The sequence below is a fragment of the Gadus macrocephalus genome, chromosome 9, assembly GCF_031168955.1.
Source record: "Gadus macrocephalus chromosome 9, ASM3116895v1".
NCBI lineage: Eukaryota > Metazoa > Chordata > Actinopteri > Gadiformes > Gadidae > Gadus > Gadus macrocephalus.
The window spans coordinates 18,238,703-18,255,201 of NC_082390.1; the positions used below are offsets into that span (position 1 = coordinate 18,238,703).

Consider the following 16,499-nt stretch of genomic DNA (forward strand, 5'->3'; position numbering starts at 1 on the left):
TTCTGGCTGGGTGTTCTAGCTTTGTTCTGGCTGTGTTCTAGCTTTGTTCTAGCGAGGGGTCAAACCTTTGTTCTGGCTGTGTTCTAGCTTTGTTCTAGCGAGGGGTTAAACCTTTGTTCTGGCTGTGTTCTAGCTTTGTTCTGGCTAGGTGTTCTAGCTAGGTGTTCTAGCTTTGTTCTGGCTAGGTGTTCTAGCATTGTTCTAACTAGGTGTTCTAGCTTTGTTCTGGCTGTGTTTTAGCTTTGTTCTAGTTAGGTGTTCTAGCTTTGTTCTGGCTAGGTGTTCTAGCTTTGTTCTGACTAGGTGTTCTAGCTTTGTTCTGGCTCGGTGTTCTAGCTTTGTTCTGGCTAGGTGTTCTAGCTAGGTGTTCTAGCTTTGTTCTAGCTTTGTTCAAGATATGTTCTAGCTTTATACTGTCTAGCTGTTCTACCTTTCTCCAAGCTAGTGGTTCTACCTTGTCGACAATTTAGTTTGTCTTTGAAAAGAAACAGGAAAGTCAAGGTCATGTGTTTCTTCTTAGGTTTCAAAGCCTGATGCAGATTGAAGCCAGATTGTAAAAGCTGTAGCCATTCTGGATGGCATGCTTTCTACCACCCTGGAGTGGAGGATGGGTTCTGACATTGTGACACTGTGTTTGTCACACCACCAGGCAGACAGTAATTATGGAGGTCTTACAAACTCACAGGAGGCTGATGATGAAAGAAATGTTTCCATATTGATTTCACATGAATATGAAAATACTCAAAGGGCTCCATGAAACTTGTAAATAGTATAACAGCCAGCTGCCCTTGGGAAATTTGAGTACTTCTTAAGTAAAGTAAAATAGATCTCTTGTGTTAAAGAGATTTGAGTCTCGTCCAGAAGAACCATGTGAATGAGGGATAACAAAATTCTTACGACGTCTTGAATATACTATATACATTTCTGGGAAAAACATGAACTTACATGTTTTCCAAGACTACTAATTACCATTTAATATATACATATATAAAATGTATAGATGATAGATATATGTACATGCATATACTGAATTTATACAAATAATGTTGTCATAAAGTACATTAACATTTTATATGTTTATATCTGAATCAAACATAAAAATCTGCAGAGTCACTGCTCACAATGTGAACGCTAATTGTGCCAAGTCATTCTCCCTCCCTTCTCTCGCCCCTTCCTTCCCTCCATCTCCATTCACCTCCACCCTCTCCCTCCCTCCGTCCGTCTCCCCCAACCTCCTCCCTCTCCCTCCGTCCGTCCGTCTCCCCCCACCTCCTCCCTCCCTCCTCCCTCTCCCCCCCACCTCCTCCCGTCTCCCCCCCCACCTCCTCCCTCTCCCCCCCACCTCCTCCCGTCTCCCCCCCCACCTCCTCCCTCTCCCTCTCTCCCTCCCTCCTCCCTCTCCCCCCCCAACTCTCCCCTCCCTCCCTCCCTCCTCCCTCCCTGGCTCACCGGCGTCGCCCATGGAGGTGAAGATGTTCTCCGTCACGTTCATGATGGTGTCGGTGGCCTGGTCGTAGCGGCCGATGGGCTCGCCGCGGCTGGCGTAGCGCCGGACGTGCTGCAGCAGGTCGCCCAGCGCCTGGCTGACCGTGCCCGCCGCCCCGCCCACCTGGGCCAGCAGCTCCCCGCCGCCGCCGCCGCCGCCGCCGCCGCCGTCCTCCGAGGCCGTGCGGCACGCCCGCACGCACGTCTCCACTGAGCGCTCCACCAGCTTGCCCGCCTCGACCAGCTGCTCCTGGCACACGGGGGAGCTGATGGTGGGGCTCACGACCTAGGGGGGGCGGGCAGGATGGACACGTCTTCATACCGCCGCCTGGTTCAATACTGGATTCAGATTAGCCAATAGAAGAGCCAATACAAGAGCCGATAGAAGAGCCAATAGAAAAGCCGATAACGTTCCAGGGGTGTGCATTATCGTCCACAAACGGGACACCTCTTCCTGCGCGCGGTTCCTATGCACTGCGCTATAAACATTACATGAACAACGGCGGTTACACACAGCTATGGCCCAGCTGTTGCGTGACTACGCAAAAACACTATGCCGAAAGCGCCGCAGACGCTGATGATTGAGTGGATAAAAAACATTAATGTCAATCAGAGTAATTCATACCCTGTGTTTAATCACCTCCGTGGTGGGAAGCACCTCCCATTATCTCCCAATGACAGGAAAGCCCTTCATGGTTTGTTTCTTTCATCTACAGTCCTCGTGCTCAATGACTATCTGTGACAATTAAAAGTGTAATATGTGTCTTCTTTAATTAAATTTATGTGAGTGTTGTTTGGTGGTCTGTGTAAATATGTAAATTCTATATGATATCTGTACGTTTCGCAGTAAGCTAACACAAGTTCCACCCACAGCTTTACCCGCATGTAACAACCCTTGAATTAATATCCACAACAATATACCTCACTCAATGGCATATTTATTACACAAGGTATATTTAAAGAACATGACGTAACAGTTTTCTTTGTAAAAAAACAACAAAAAACGTCTTGAGTGTGTGACACCTAAAACACGACGCGAGCTGCTGAAGACACTACTACTGAAGAAGGCCGCGTTGAAAGAACGCTTAAGCCTTCTTTCAACACGGCTTATCCAAAGGCAGCCGCGACGACTCACCAGCGCCCTCGCTCCCTCCCCCCGGTCCGTACCTCGTTCCCCCCCCCGCGCCCCCGGTCCGTACCTTGGTGCAGGCCACCAGCTGGGAGGTGGACAGGGCGCAGCGCGTGGCGGCCGCGATCACGCGGTTCTGCAGCACCGTGTCCTCCGCCACCTGCGCCACGTTCTTGGCCTTCAGCACCAACATGGCGGCCGCGTTGGCCACCGCCTTGGCCAGGTTCATCAGGATGTCCTGGGGAAACAATCCAAACCGCCGTGACCACGGGCCCAGCTGCCTCGCACCGGGGCCCTCGGGGAACCCCGGAATGTTCTGGTTCTGAGTATGTGAGTACGTGAGTACTTCTGAGTATGTTTTGTGTATTCTTCAGTTAAAATCGACTCATGATGCCAATTCATAGAGCTGTTGACGAGACGACGGTGCTGCTGCCGTAGGTGAAGGTTGAAAACATTTTAAAAAGGTTGGAATGGTATTAGCATAGGATCAGCATTTAGCAGAGATTGACTCGGACAGATCCAGAAGGTAGGGGAATCTTTGAAAGAAAATTATATTAATTAACGGACGCAGTAGATAAAAAGTAAAGAGGGCAAACGACATTGAGATACATGACAACAGTGTTACAGTACAATCGTGTTCCACAACAATGGCCCAACTGTATATGTGTTTTAAAAACAGTTGCCTGCAACCAAGTCTAGTCCCTTCCTGTTTGGCAGGGCTGCCGTAGCAACGGCGGTGTGTGCGCGTGTGTGCGCGCGTGTATGCGTGTATGTGTGTGCGTGTGTACTGTACATGCGTGCGTGCGTGGGTGGGATGCACAACCTGGAACCTCTCGTCGGTCTCGCCCTCCCCCATGTGGCGGAGCAGGTCCCCGCTGGCCTGGCCGATGCTTCCTGCGGCGCTCAGCACCGTCTGTCTGGGCTGCAGGGGGAATGACATCATCGCATTCACCACGCCGCCGCTGACCCCGTGCCTCTCCCACGCAGCCCCCCCCCCCCCCCCCCCCGCCCCGGGCCCGACCGCGCACAACATGTGTATGGGGGAGGGGCGGGCTCCTGGTGCAGTGCGAACCGGGTCAATCATATCACACTCGTAACTCAGTCGGATCAAAAGGAGGTAAGGTAAAAAAGAAAAATAAACACACTCCAGCGCTGGATCGTGTATCCACCGTCCCAGGACCGAATAAACATGAGATACCGACCGGCAGGATTAAAGGAAAACCGAAATAATACGCAATCCAACTGTTGAGAAAGTGTATCGACTGCCTTCGCTTCAGGCTCTGCAAACATGAGCTTTAGAAGAGAGGATATATATATATATATATATATATATATATATATATATATATATATATAAAGAAAAAAGGTTTCAGCAACAACAACAAACTCCAAGGTTGAAACGGCCTCAGCCGCTGGCTGTGAGCGTGTGCACTGAGACGGCGTTCTCCTCACCTCTGCGGCGGCGGGCTCCACAGACCTGAGCAGATCTGACACGGCCCCCGCCAGAGTCCTGGCAGCGCCCATCAACTTGTGCCCGCTGCCCACCTCGTCGTCCATCAGCGCCGCCAGCAGCCGGACGCCCTTGGACATTTCCGTCAGGTTGGAGGAGATGGTGGTGATGGCGCAGCCCACCGCGGAGAAGTCCGTCTCGGCCGGCTCTCCTGCAGGGGGTGGATTCATATTTTCCACGATAAGAGAGCACCGCTTCCTTTGGTGTTTCTGCGACCAAATCGCAAACGGTTTACGTTTTTGGTCCGGGGCTTGGCTTTAGGCGGATTTCAGAAAAGAACCCAATGGGGCTCATTTCCCCCCACGTTTTCAGGGGGATGGAGTCAATGTTGCGGGCCGTGATAATTTCACTACACTACACTTCACAGGTGTATGAAGCAGAACTCTCTTAAACTCCAAAAAATAGCAGAGCGTGGCGGTTCCCCTTTAAGTCGTGTATCACAGGCTTAAAAGCAACTTCTGAGCTGGTATCCTGCCCTGGGATTACTCATACAGGTAAACGGTGGACACGGGCTGGATCCCGGCTACCGCTGGGCAGGGAAGCAGTCCTAACCACCTGGCCATCACACTCACTCTCCTGATAAAGCACACATCCGCCAGCCCCTCTTTCAGAACTAGACCCAATGTTCTGCCGCATCGATTTACAAAGCTTAGTGAAGGCGTGCAGGTGTCAGGTATAACCCCCCCCCCCCCCCCCCCCCTCCCCCCCTCAACACACACACATACATACACGCACACACGTGCACCGAGACAGGAACGTTAGTGTCATAATTAGGGGCCATTTGGCATGGTTACGCAGGGACGGGCCAATCAAGACGGAGCAAGTGAGCGGGACGGAGCGTCCGAGCAGATGGCCGGGAGAGATTAAAACGCAGCGAGAGGTGGACAGGAAGTGGGCTGGCCCCGGGCCAAGCACCAGGGGAACCGCTGCAACGCTCTCATTGTTTTGGTTTGCTTGAAAGACAACCGTTTTTTCTCAAGACTTCTGGCATCGAAGGACAACCTTATCAGGGCCGGTGGAGTCGACTTTTTAGGTCCGCTTTCACCACGGCAGGTTCTCACCACCGCTGATAGCTGAGAGTAATGCAGAAGCATGATTTCATTGGCTATCGACGGAGCACTCGTTGCACACTCACCTGCGGTGAGATTGACGACGGACGCTGTGCCAGCGGTGATGGCGTCGACTTGAGAGTGGATTTCGTGTTTGGATTCATCCACTTTGTTCTGCACCCAAACCCTGGACGCCTTTGAGTGGGCGAGAGGCAGAAACAAAGACTGGCTATCGGCTTTGATCCCGCTGGGAGATTTTCCCGCTCATATCAACTTATTCTCTTTGTAGAGGATTACAGGGCTAAAGCTGTACTGCTCCCACTGCATTGTGGGAGCTTGGCCCCAGAAATTAAATACATGTTACTTTGGCTGCTGAACCTTCCACATAATTATCGTGAGATCTGACGATCAAAGAGCAATATTAAATAATGAGCCTATCTGGAACCGTACAGCCCTTCAACATGTAAGAGAAGAATTCAAGACGTGTGACTATATATTAGGCCTTAATGCATATTGTACCTTGTTACTGCTTTTCTGTATTGGGGTTGTTTTGGGCAAGAATCTAAAACTACGATTCAATACAATGGTCACCATTCAATAAATTGCGATAGATTGCAATCCTTTCGTAATGTCATCCATTGCATAGTTCCTTTGTATAAAATGAATGTACATCCTATTGACTGATGGGCTTACCTCTGATCACAATACTTAATCTCTATAGGAGAGATATTGCCATAGTAGAGACAAATACAATGACATGACAACCAGTTCTCGCTAATGAAGCCAGTAATACCGCCATAAACCATGGGTTAACTTGAACACTGATACAAAAGCTCCATGGATCCAAATATAATATTTAGAAAAAGAAAATTGTGGAAAATTCGAAAATTAGCCCAGGAAACTATTTAATATTTGTAAAATGTAATCCCGATATTGAGTGTGTCCATGGTGTGGGGGCGCACTGAGCTCACCAGGTCGTGACCGAGCGGGGGCAGGTCTCCCACGTGGCCCAGGTCGGACTGGGCCTGCTGAACCGCGTGCATGCTGCTGTTGATGGTCCCCATCAAGGCCTGCTGGGCCAAGCTCTGGCAGGACGAGATCACGCACACACACACAGGCACACAAACACACACACACACACACACAGACAGGCGCACACACACAAACACACAGGCGCACGCACACAGACACAGAAAAACAGATAAAAACACAGGTGGTGGAACATATGGCAAGCTAAGACAGGTGAGGTGAGACATAAAAATGAAAGGGCGTCTATGATGTTTCTCTAATCAGTGTAGGTTTCCCAGATTATGATACTTTTGTGCAAATACATGTAAATACACAATGTTTTTGTGTATCCTCATAGCACACATCACTTGTAATTTGTGTTGTAATATGTTGGAACTAAACACTTAAAGAAAGTTAACGATTTTGTATTTACGTGCATAAGAGCTGTTATTTGAGGAATGTTCTTGTCAGCAGCAGGTACATTAACTCAGTCCGTTTAGCACAACCTGTTTGCTAAAAATAAGATTCTTGACCATTTTCCATGGACGGTGCATTGGCTCGCTGCACAACATTTTCTGGCTCGCCGTTATCTTCGCAGAGCATCTGAATCCAACTCCCATTGGCAGGAGGGAGTTCACCATTCCTCATCCATGCTCACAAAGACCTCGTTGGACTTTGAAGATCCACTCCCTTCTATGGGTCATGTAACGGAGGGCTACGTTTCTTTGAAACATCCATATCCCGTGGTACTGAAGAAAGCCACAGATAAAATCCACTAGGTAGGTGGAGGTTAGGCATCTGCTTAAAGGATGCCTGCAGATAAGGCTGCAGACACAGGGGATCAAACCTGGCTCATGGAAGCTGGGGGTCCAACACCGTATCTACAACACCATCCTAACCCTGTTTAAAATACCCTTACACAAAATAGCTTCAAAAGGAAACGAGTCCCGATCGGACACTAAGCCGGTCGATTGAACGCTACCGTCTGAACGAGAGCCAGCCTAGTAATGAATCCCTGGTTCCCGCCGTTATCGTCTTAAGCTCCAGACCATCTGTAACACCTACCAGAGGGGGCATGTGGCCCCGGTGCATCTGGCCCGTGGTGATCTGCTGCTGGGCCGAGGGCATGGAGCCCAGGTTGAAGTTCTCGGGCCCGCCGACCGAGCCGGACCGGATGATGCCGGGCAGCGCCACCGAGCCGTGCTCCACGTGGCCCACGCGGTTGAACTGCTGCTGCAGGATGGTGGACCTGCAGCGACACAGGGCGGTCGGGAGGGTGTGAGGGGGAGCTGCTTCCCCTGCCCTTAAACAAAGTGAACGTTTCTGCACTGATGAACAGGGGAGCTGTTGTATGAGGAACGTTCCTGGGAGGAACAGGTCAATCAATTCGGTGCATTTTGCTAAAGATACGGTCCGTGACCCCGATCAAGGACGGTGGATTCGCTTGCTGCACAACATTTTCTGGCTAGTCCCAGAAGTTATCTCTACAGAGCATCAGAAACACACTCCCAGTATACCGAGGCCTCAGAGAGCCTCTTTGTCTCTTATTGATGTGAATGAAACACGTCAGGGCAACTGTACAAGTGCCGGGCAGGCCTTAAGACACTGCTTCTCTATAAATTGATGTGGCATGCAGCTCTCTGTCTCTAGTTGTAGGATTTCACTTTAGAGCGGAATCGCCTTCCCAGTTATGGTTTAACCGCAAAACTAGCAAAACCTTTTGAATTACTTTTTGTTTAACGAATAAGACACACAATGGAGGATATACAAAGGGAAAGAAGTTGATGAACAAGACATCCACTATTTGTTGGCAACAGCAAAAGCACAAGTGCACAAACACACACACGCAAGCACGCAGAAACACAGACGCACGCACGAGTGGCTACGCTGTCATGTTCAACAGATGACACCAAATCTAATTGTTAATTATGGCTTGTTTTGAGAGGCAGCAATTATGATTTTGTGAGAGCCAAAACATGAATCGGGAGGGCAGCAGCACGCATCCTGCCGTTCTGCATCTGTCGCCGGGCGGGGAGGGGACGGCTTGGCGTGTTCAGCAGAAGAAAAGGACACGTATATATACAGTGACGAATGGCCCGGCAGTGCGGTGCGACAGAACACCAGCCCGTCAGCCCTCATCTGACTCCCCACGCCGAGACACCAGCCGCACAAACCGGGAGTGACAGGCCCCCAATGGTGAAATCATTACAGAGGCAAGATGCAAATTAAATGTTTTCAAGAAGAAGATATCTTCAGGAGCAAAATAAATATGATAATCAAGCAGCTTCACTGTCCCATTGGGGGACAGTTAGTTTGTCAAAATATATATATTTCGGTAAATTAACACTTACGTTTGAGTACTTCCACGACGTTTGTGTGTGTTTTACTTTTACATGACTCCTCTTGTGGTTACTGTGCCTGGCCATCTACAATTTTAATTACATGCACAATTAAACAGTGAGGGCTGAAATCACATGAGGGGTAACCAGCCTTCAGAGCCTGAATATGAATGGTCAGCAGACGCTTGTGTTTAGCCCAGTATGGACCCCACAGGGGCTAGCATGAGCACTCTACACGCAAACACACGCAAACACACACACACACACACACACACACACACACACACACACACACACACACACACACACACACACACACACACACACACACACACACACACACACACACACACACACACACACACAGGTAATCCCTCACTTCTTTGGAGAGACCGACTCCTCCAGCATGGTGGACTCCTCATCCCCCTCAAGGCCAAAGCGATCCTTGCTCTGCTTCTGTTGAAATGAAAGACCAGAAACCATCAACATACACAAGCATGGTTAGCATCAATGCACACTAGCATGGATAGCATGACATGGTTATCATTCAAGGAAAAACATTCAAGGGTCAACCTGGACGCTATTTTCGATTATTTTGGGTCTTGCGGATCTGCTATGTTTGTTATTGTGACCAACCAAGTCTCTCTCGAGGAGAAGTCTCTCTCTGGAATGTCTGCAGGATGTTCCCTATGTCATTACCCTCTCAACTTTCCTTCACCCAAATCTTTTAGATAACACTAAGCTTTCTGTAGGCCAACACAACAAACTCTGCTCTCTCCAGTTCACTCCCGCTTCTACTCTTCTCTTCCTGCAACAATTCAACCCTCGCAAGACTTCTCTTTGCGGAAGACTTGGTTGGATATAATACCAAACAGACGTGATCAAGTGAAAGGTAAAGAAACAAGTTTCATTCCCTGTAGGGATCCCTTCCATAATGTTAGGATACAATCTGAGCCTGTGAGGGGCAAAAAAGTCCCTTAGAGGATACATTGGCGTGGCTCTATGGCCCCAAAGGATTACAGCCAGGATCAGCCCGTTTCCTTAGATTACGGAAGCAGTGTTCTCTCTCAATGCTGGACCTATTTCCCAAAGGATTGTCTGCATTAGTCCCTTGGACCCAAAATGATCCAAAAATAGGGTCCAGGGGGAAAATATCAAAGTTTCCTTTAACGTACACTAGCATGGTTAGCAATAATCTACACTAGCATAGTTAGCATGACATGGTAAGCCTTAACGTACACCAGCCTGGTAAGCCTGGTAAGATCCAGGTACACAAGGGCATCGTTAGCATTACATGGTTAGCACGATATGGTTAGCATTAACAACCACTAGCATCGTTAGCACAACATGGCTAACGTTAACGACCCATAGCATGGTAAGAATGGCGCGCATAGTAGAATGTAAAGCCGGCAAGTCTTTTCAACAGGCCTGGAGATGATGTCTTGCCTTTTTGAGGATGATGTCGATGTATCCGGCGATTAGCTGAGATATCTGCTCTCCCTCTGTGGTCTGAACCGAGTAGTAACTCTCCTGGTACTCCCCGAAATCCTTCAGAGCACAACGGAAGACAAAGCAAAAGGGGTCTCAGGTAAATCTAGCAGCTTTTAAAATACCATTATTTTGGTAGTCCAGTGGTTATTTCTGCTCCGGTGACTTGTGGTTTCCTCACAAGATGAGGTGGTTCGATAAAACCGCCAACTCAAACCGCCATCATTCCTTCGACGGATAAAAGGAGAAAATTGACTGGCTTTCACGCTTGTCCCAGCATCTTCTAGCTGCTGATTTACAGCTAGACGTTTTCAGTGGGAAATCTCTCCACTGTACACTTCAAAGCGTTCCATAGAGAAAGACAATAATTCTTTCAAATCAGTGCTGGTAAACACACGCAATCCGTTTTTTCCTTCGTTTTTTCTAATTCCAAATGGGCGCATCCTATTTAATCTTTAAATGTAGTGTTCCTTTCTAGCGGGGAGCCGACCGGCCTAATAAGACGATTGAGTGGGGAAAGATACTGTGCTGTCAACAACAGCCGCTGTTACAGAATGGAAATAGCTCTCGAATGAATAAAACATTGATCTCTCCCATGTCTCCCCCTATAGAATCTATTATATTCTGGGAGGAAAGTGCAGGTTAAAAGGCCTCAAAGTAAACCACATACAGCTCCCCTTAAAGCCCAATCAATGCAAGACTCGTGTTGGAGGACAACTCGTGTGGGAGCTGTGGTTAAACGCGGCCCATTAGGAGGCCTATGCGTTCCTGTACGGAGCAGTAGCTTGGTGTCCCCATGTGTGTATCATGTAGTGTGTAGTTTGGGACGGCGAGGCGCTACCAGGGTGAAGCTCTTGGGCGAGGCGGCCCATCTCTTGACGGTGGTGAGGGGCCACTCCTGCACCACGTCCTTGGTCTTCTCCTCCACCCGCATCACCGACTCCTTGGTGATGCCAAGCAGCCGGGGAACCAGCTTGTTCTTGCTCTTCATCTTCTCCTGAGGCAGGGGAAAGAAGGAAGGACAGGAAGGAGGAAGGAAGGATAGAGAGGAAGAAGGAAAGAAGGAAGAACCAAAGACAAAGAAAGGAAGAAGGAAAGAAAGAAAATAGGAAAAAAATAAGGAAAGAAATAAGGAAGGAAAGAAAGGAATACATAAATAAATAAAGAATCAAAGAAGGAGAGAAAGAAAGAAAGAAAGAAAGAAAGAAAGAAAGAAAGAAAGAAAGAAAGAAAGAAAGAAAGAAAGAAAGAATCAAAAGAGGAATGAAAGAAAGAAAGACATGAAGACCATGTGGGTGTCCCCCACCTACAGAGATGATTCAGACACAGCAGTAAAAAAGGTAACCAAACGCAAGCGCTGCGTTGCTTGGGCAGAGCCGTCTTAATAATGCTCCCCTTCCTCATCGGTTCTCCCGACCTTTTGACAGTCTGTGGGTCCACGGCCGGCGGTGAGGCGAGGGACTCTGGCTGTGAACCCTGCCGAGCCGGGTCTTGTTAAACCGCTGTACCCACTGGGCCCCAGTCTACCCAGGTTGCACTCACTGTCAGCCCCCCAGCGTGGGGCTCTCTGCACCGATGGCTCCGGTGCGAACCCGTCGCTCGATGCAAATCTATAATGTCTGGCTGTTGGGTTGAAGGCCCACTTGGCCCGCCTCGAGGAACGTATGACGGCACGACGGAGGAGATTACAGGTTTGGAGGAGCGAGGGAGTCGACCAGGCGTCGTAGATCCATAAGGCGGGGGCGCTGTGCAGCTCATGGTCAAAATGAAGAGGTAGGAACGAAGGCGCTGGATCCCTGCGTTTCAATGTCCTTTCTCACAAGGACAAATGAGCTTAAAGTGACAAGTACAATGGTTTCCCAGGGTTGGAAGGAGCCATCCATTGTTTTAAATCAACTGCTTTGTGTGACAGTGTGCAAGGTTTGAATTCAAGTCAGGAAGTCTTTCTATCTTAAGTGGTTCTGTGCTTTTTTTCATACATTTATTTTTAATCCAACGTCCCTGGGAAGATATCTGGCAGGAAGGAGCCAAAGAGAAGGTTGAATCAATGTCAAAAGAGTCTTTAATTGGCTCCAGACACGTACCAGCGCACACAGGTATGCACTCACACACTCTTACACTCACATGTATGCACACTCACACACGCATACACATGCGCACGCAAACCCACTATCGGGTGGAAATCATCCCTCTTTCACTACATATTGTTTAACCTAAATTAAATATTTTTGACGTGAATTAAGCTAACCATGAGCTCTCCAGGATGAAGTCAGACAGAGATTCATAGAACGTGCTCCAGTTCTACAGCGACCACGCATCTTGTCTCTCTGCCTCTTTCAGCTGCAAGAGAAAGTGGCTACGGAGTGAATTATTTAACAGTGTCTTAAAATCACACACACACACACACACACACACACACACACACACACACACACACACACACACACACACCAAAATGAATCCTGACCTTGGATTCCCTGCCTCAGATGCTTGCGAAAACATTGCATATTGTTGTCCATTAGGAGCACAATAGCTGGCGAGACTCTCTCCCCATTTCCAACACGGTTTAGAACCCAAATGGTCCTCCGCCGAAAAGCTCTTATCAGAGTCCCTGCTGTCTCTCATCATGCCGACAAGACTGCACTCTCACTCTGCCGGTCCAGCCCGAAGCCCAAATTATCATGGTCTCAAACGTGCTTCCAGAAGTGCAGTGAACCCCTTACTGTTGAAAGATATTGCTTTGTGCTGTGAAACCGGAACCACGTTTCACGTTTCGATGGCTTCATCAAAGTCATAAATGTGTGACAGCACTTGACAGTAGGGCTACACTCGGTTAGTACACAGCTGCTGTTGCTCGTTAATGCTGGAGGGGAGCCAGTCTGTTGCTGTAACTACAGCCCCTCATTAAGCAGCTTCCCTTCATGGCACACAAATCGCTTCTAATAGTAAGGCTTGCATTGATCTTTTCTTTTTATACCTCCCCGGAACGACACTGGGACCAATACCGTAATATCCAATCTTGAATCAGGATTTATCCGTGGAACTTCTTTGCATGTTCTCGCCCGCCGTGGGGCTCTTGCATGGCGCACCCCCTGCCTGGGGAGGTGAGGAGCTGAGGGATCTCACCTTGACCAGGAAGAAGGACACTCCGTAGGTTGGCAGGGACCGGGCCAGCTTGACGTACTTGACCTTGGCCTCGATCTCCGTCATTTCCCCACAGTTCTTATGATCCTGCATCAGAAAGAACACACACACGTGTCAAGACTCCTGTGACAGATTACAGGACCTTCAGCAATGTGCTGTGAACAATTTTATCTCGGTCGTGTTACATGCCAGTTAATGCAGGGACAGTTTAACATAACAGTGCTAAGAATGTCGGGCAAATCCTCCTAATACTTAACATACTTGGAATATTTTCTTCTCTGATCCCCTCTGCTTAATGTACTCTTTGGGTAGGAACTCCTTCAGGCTGTGGGGGTGCGGAGGGGGGGGGCAAGAACAGGACATTTTTACAAGGTTACAAATGGTGCCGCCGGCATTTCCTCTTCTGCAAACATACTTCTACAGATGAGGTCATTCCTGCCACGGTGCCTGCTGATCAACAGCAACAGTTCTAGCAGCTGACGTGAGCAAGCCCTGAGCCTTTCAGATTGGAAAATCCCTGGAAGGAATCACCAACACACACACACAGACACAAAAACACACACACACACACACACACAGGAAGAGCAGTGCGGCTTGGGAACTGTTTGAACAAACACACGCACCAAATCAGCGCTGGAGCACGGCCACTGAAAAGCGACCCAGGTGCGGCCGGTCGGTCTGTTAAATGTGTGTGTTGTCCGATAAGGAGGACTTACTCCAGGAATCCTGGCTTATGTTTGTGTTCCACATGGGGCCCGAACTGGATGTAAGCCTGGATGCCGGCAAACTCGCAGGCCTTATCAAAGGACACGGGGTGGGAGCCGTTGAGTATGTCATCCCTGGCCTGCAGCGGGGGGGGGGGGGGGGGGGAGCACAGGAAGGAAGCGTGGGTAAGAGAAAGACACACACAAGCACGGGCGCACACACGCACGGATAAACCAAAAACCACTCAGTCTGCGACTGTGCACTGCACGTTGTGGGAACTCCCCTCCGAACACAGCGCCGGGATTAAACCCCCATTCAAGGCTGCTTTTAGAGAGAGTGTTTGCGGAACGGTGCATTCATCAAATATTACCGCGTGACAAACACACTCGGCGGGACCACAGACGACTTGTTTGTTGCAATAAACGAAAAAGATGCAATATTACATCGTTGCCGGGTGTGTGGTACTCAGAAACGCGGTGGACACACTTCCTATTAATTACGGGGGGTTCTGCTCGGGCGCTGCGTTCTCAGGGAGCACCCCGGGCTGTCTGTTGTCACAGGGCCATTTAGTCGCTCGGAGAGAGAAGAAGCTAGTGCGAGTCTTTGTTGCCGGCTCAAAAATAGTTGCCAGTCTATTCGTTTTTTTTTTTATCTGGAGGGCATTCTGTTCTTGTTCGCGCCCTCTCTCGCCCCCGCCACACCTCTCTCACTCTTACACGTACACTCTCTGCACGCCTCTCCTTCACTCTTCCAAGATGAATAGCTCACTAAGATAGGAAAGCAAGCTGACAAGAGAGCCTCCAACCAGAGCTCTCAGCCTCGCCATATTGCCGTGCAGCCCCCGGCTCCGCTCACTGCAATGTCCTGTTACATTAACGCCAAACTAGGCAGATGCTTATTGCCTCAATCGGAACATCATCTTAACTCAAATCCGCAGCCTCTCTCTCACTCGCATGTGCGGTGATTATGCAGCTCAGTCCCCAGTATGAAGGAAGTATAGCGTTTAAAGGAATACATGACAAGTTTCATAAAGAACATTATATTGGATCACATCAAACATGAGTTTATTTAGTTGGATTATTATTCATTAACCATCATTTTTTTTCTTTGACATATACATTTACTCCCTTTCCTTTAACACATGAATACAGTCGGCTCAAAATGGACAATGCTGACCGTGGAATCGGGGCATGTTTGACTCACTCGAAGTCAAGCAGACTAAACCCGTTCCAGCGCTCAGGAGATCCCCTCTCACGGCGGACGCTGATACTAGGCCACTCGTTCAAGAGCGCTCAGCTGCGTAGTGGAAATGAACCGCGAAACATCAAAAGCTCTGACACTGACCGCCTCAGGCTGCACTCTGCGAGGTCGGCCCGTCCACCGTGGCCTCGTGCTGAGGCACTTCACATAATACCAGGACGGAAATAAACGCTGAGGAAGGGGATACGGCGAGGCGACCGCCCAGCCCGCAGACGCAAGGCATCGATCGACGGGGTAACTGTTAAATCATTAGAGCCGACCAATCAACGGTGGCAGTTCCAGGAGCTTGCACAACAGACATGTTTCCTCTAAGGAGGAAAAAGGAAGAGGTACGTTGCGAGTGTTCCAGTGTGTAAATGATGCATGTGCGGACCGGACGATAAGCTACGATAAACATGCTAAACTGAATAGGCCAGCGTGTCGAGGTCATGTTTCCACTCCAGAGCAAATGGCACTGAAGTGCTTTTGTAACGAACACTCTGTCTCATCCTGCAGCGGGTTGATGTTGCTACTGCAAGGGCAGAATAGAACAATTTGTTGCTCATTTGTTGAACGTTGAGCTAAATGAGAGCCGGCTAAACCCTGTCGCAACAGCAGCCCGCCGTGTGCTCAGTGTATTGTGTATGGGCTGCCAGCAGAAAGGGAGTGTCTGTGTGTAGTAAAAGAGATTAGTCTATTTCTGGCGGAGCATCCCCCAATGACTGTGTGTGTGTGTGTGTGTGTGTGTGTGTGTGTGTGTGTGTGTGTGTGTGTGTGTGTACATGAGGGCATGTGTGTGCGTGAGTGTGTGTGGGGGGTGTGTTGAGATCATGGAAGCTCCACATCATTAATAAACATTTGAGCTCTTTGCAGTGATGCTGCCCCAAAGGAATGTCTATCTCATCTGTAGAAACCCGCCAACAGACTTTCGGAGATCTATTGTAGTGAATAGAGTGAGATTATTGCTTTTTGGTGTGAGGCTGAAGTGTGAAGATTGTCTCCGACTGCACTGTAAGGCGCTTCTTGGAGATACAACAGAAAGACCGAGGAAGAGCGAGGCAAAGAGGCGAGAGAGAGAGAGAGAGACAGAGACAGAGAGAGAGGAGAGAGACAGAGACAGAGAGAGAGACAGAGACAGAGACAGAGAGAGAGGGAAAGAGAAAGAGAGACAGAGAGAGGGAGAGAGAGAGAGGGAGGGAAAGAGAGAGACAGAGACAGAGACAGAGACAGAGAGAGAGAGAGAGAGAGAGAGAGAGAGAGAGGAGGAGCGGGAAAGAAATTGCAGGAGGTAGGAGCGTAGGAGCCGGGGAAGGAGAGGGTTGGAAAAGTGCTGCTTATTAGGGAATGTAGCAGGAAGGAGACGGAGGAGAGGGGTAGGAGTATCGTGCCGCAGACAGAATAGA

The 16,499-nt window shown here is 49.2% G+C and overlaps 1 protein-coding gene across 1 annotated transcript in view; it reads right to left on the minus strand.

Moving 5' to 3' along the window:
• Nucleotides 1-16,499, minus strand: part of tln2b (talin 2b) — an 85,492-nt gene that overhangs the window by 42,833 nt on the left and 26,160 nt on the right. The window contains 13 exon segments of the mRNA XM_060061838.1: nucleotides 1,450-1,771; nucleotides 2,685-2,852; nucleotides 3,438-3,536; nucleotides 4,067-4,275; nucleotides 5,260-5,368; nucleotides 6,145-6,258; nucleotides 7,247-7,430; nucleotides 8,900-8,976; nucleotides 9,967-10,068; nucleotides 10,850-11,005; nucleotides 13,135-13,239; nucleotides 13,414-13,477; nucleotides 13,869-13,996. Of these exon segments, the coding sequence (XP_059917821.1) occupies nucleotides 1,450-1,771; nucleotides 2,685-2,852; nucleotides 3,438-3,536; nucleotides 4,067-4,275; nucleotides 5,260-5,368; nucleotides 6,145-6,258; nucleotides 7,247-7,430; nucleotides 8,900-8,976; nucleotides 9,967-10,068; nucleotides 10,850-11,005; nucleotides 13,135-13,239; nucleotides 13,414-13,477; nucleotides 13,869-13,996 (1,837 nt within the window).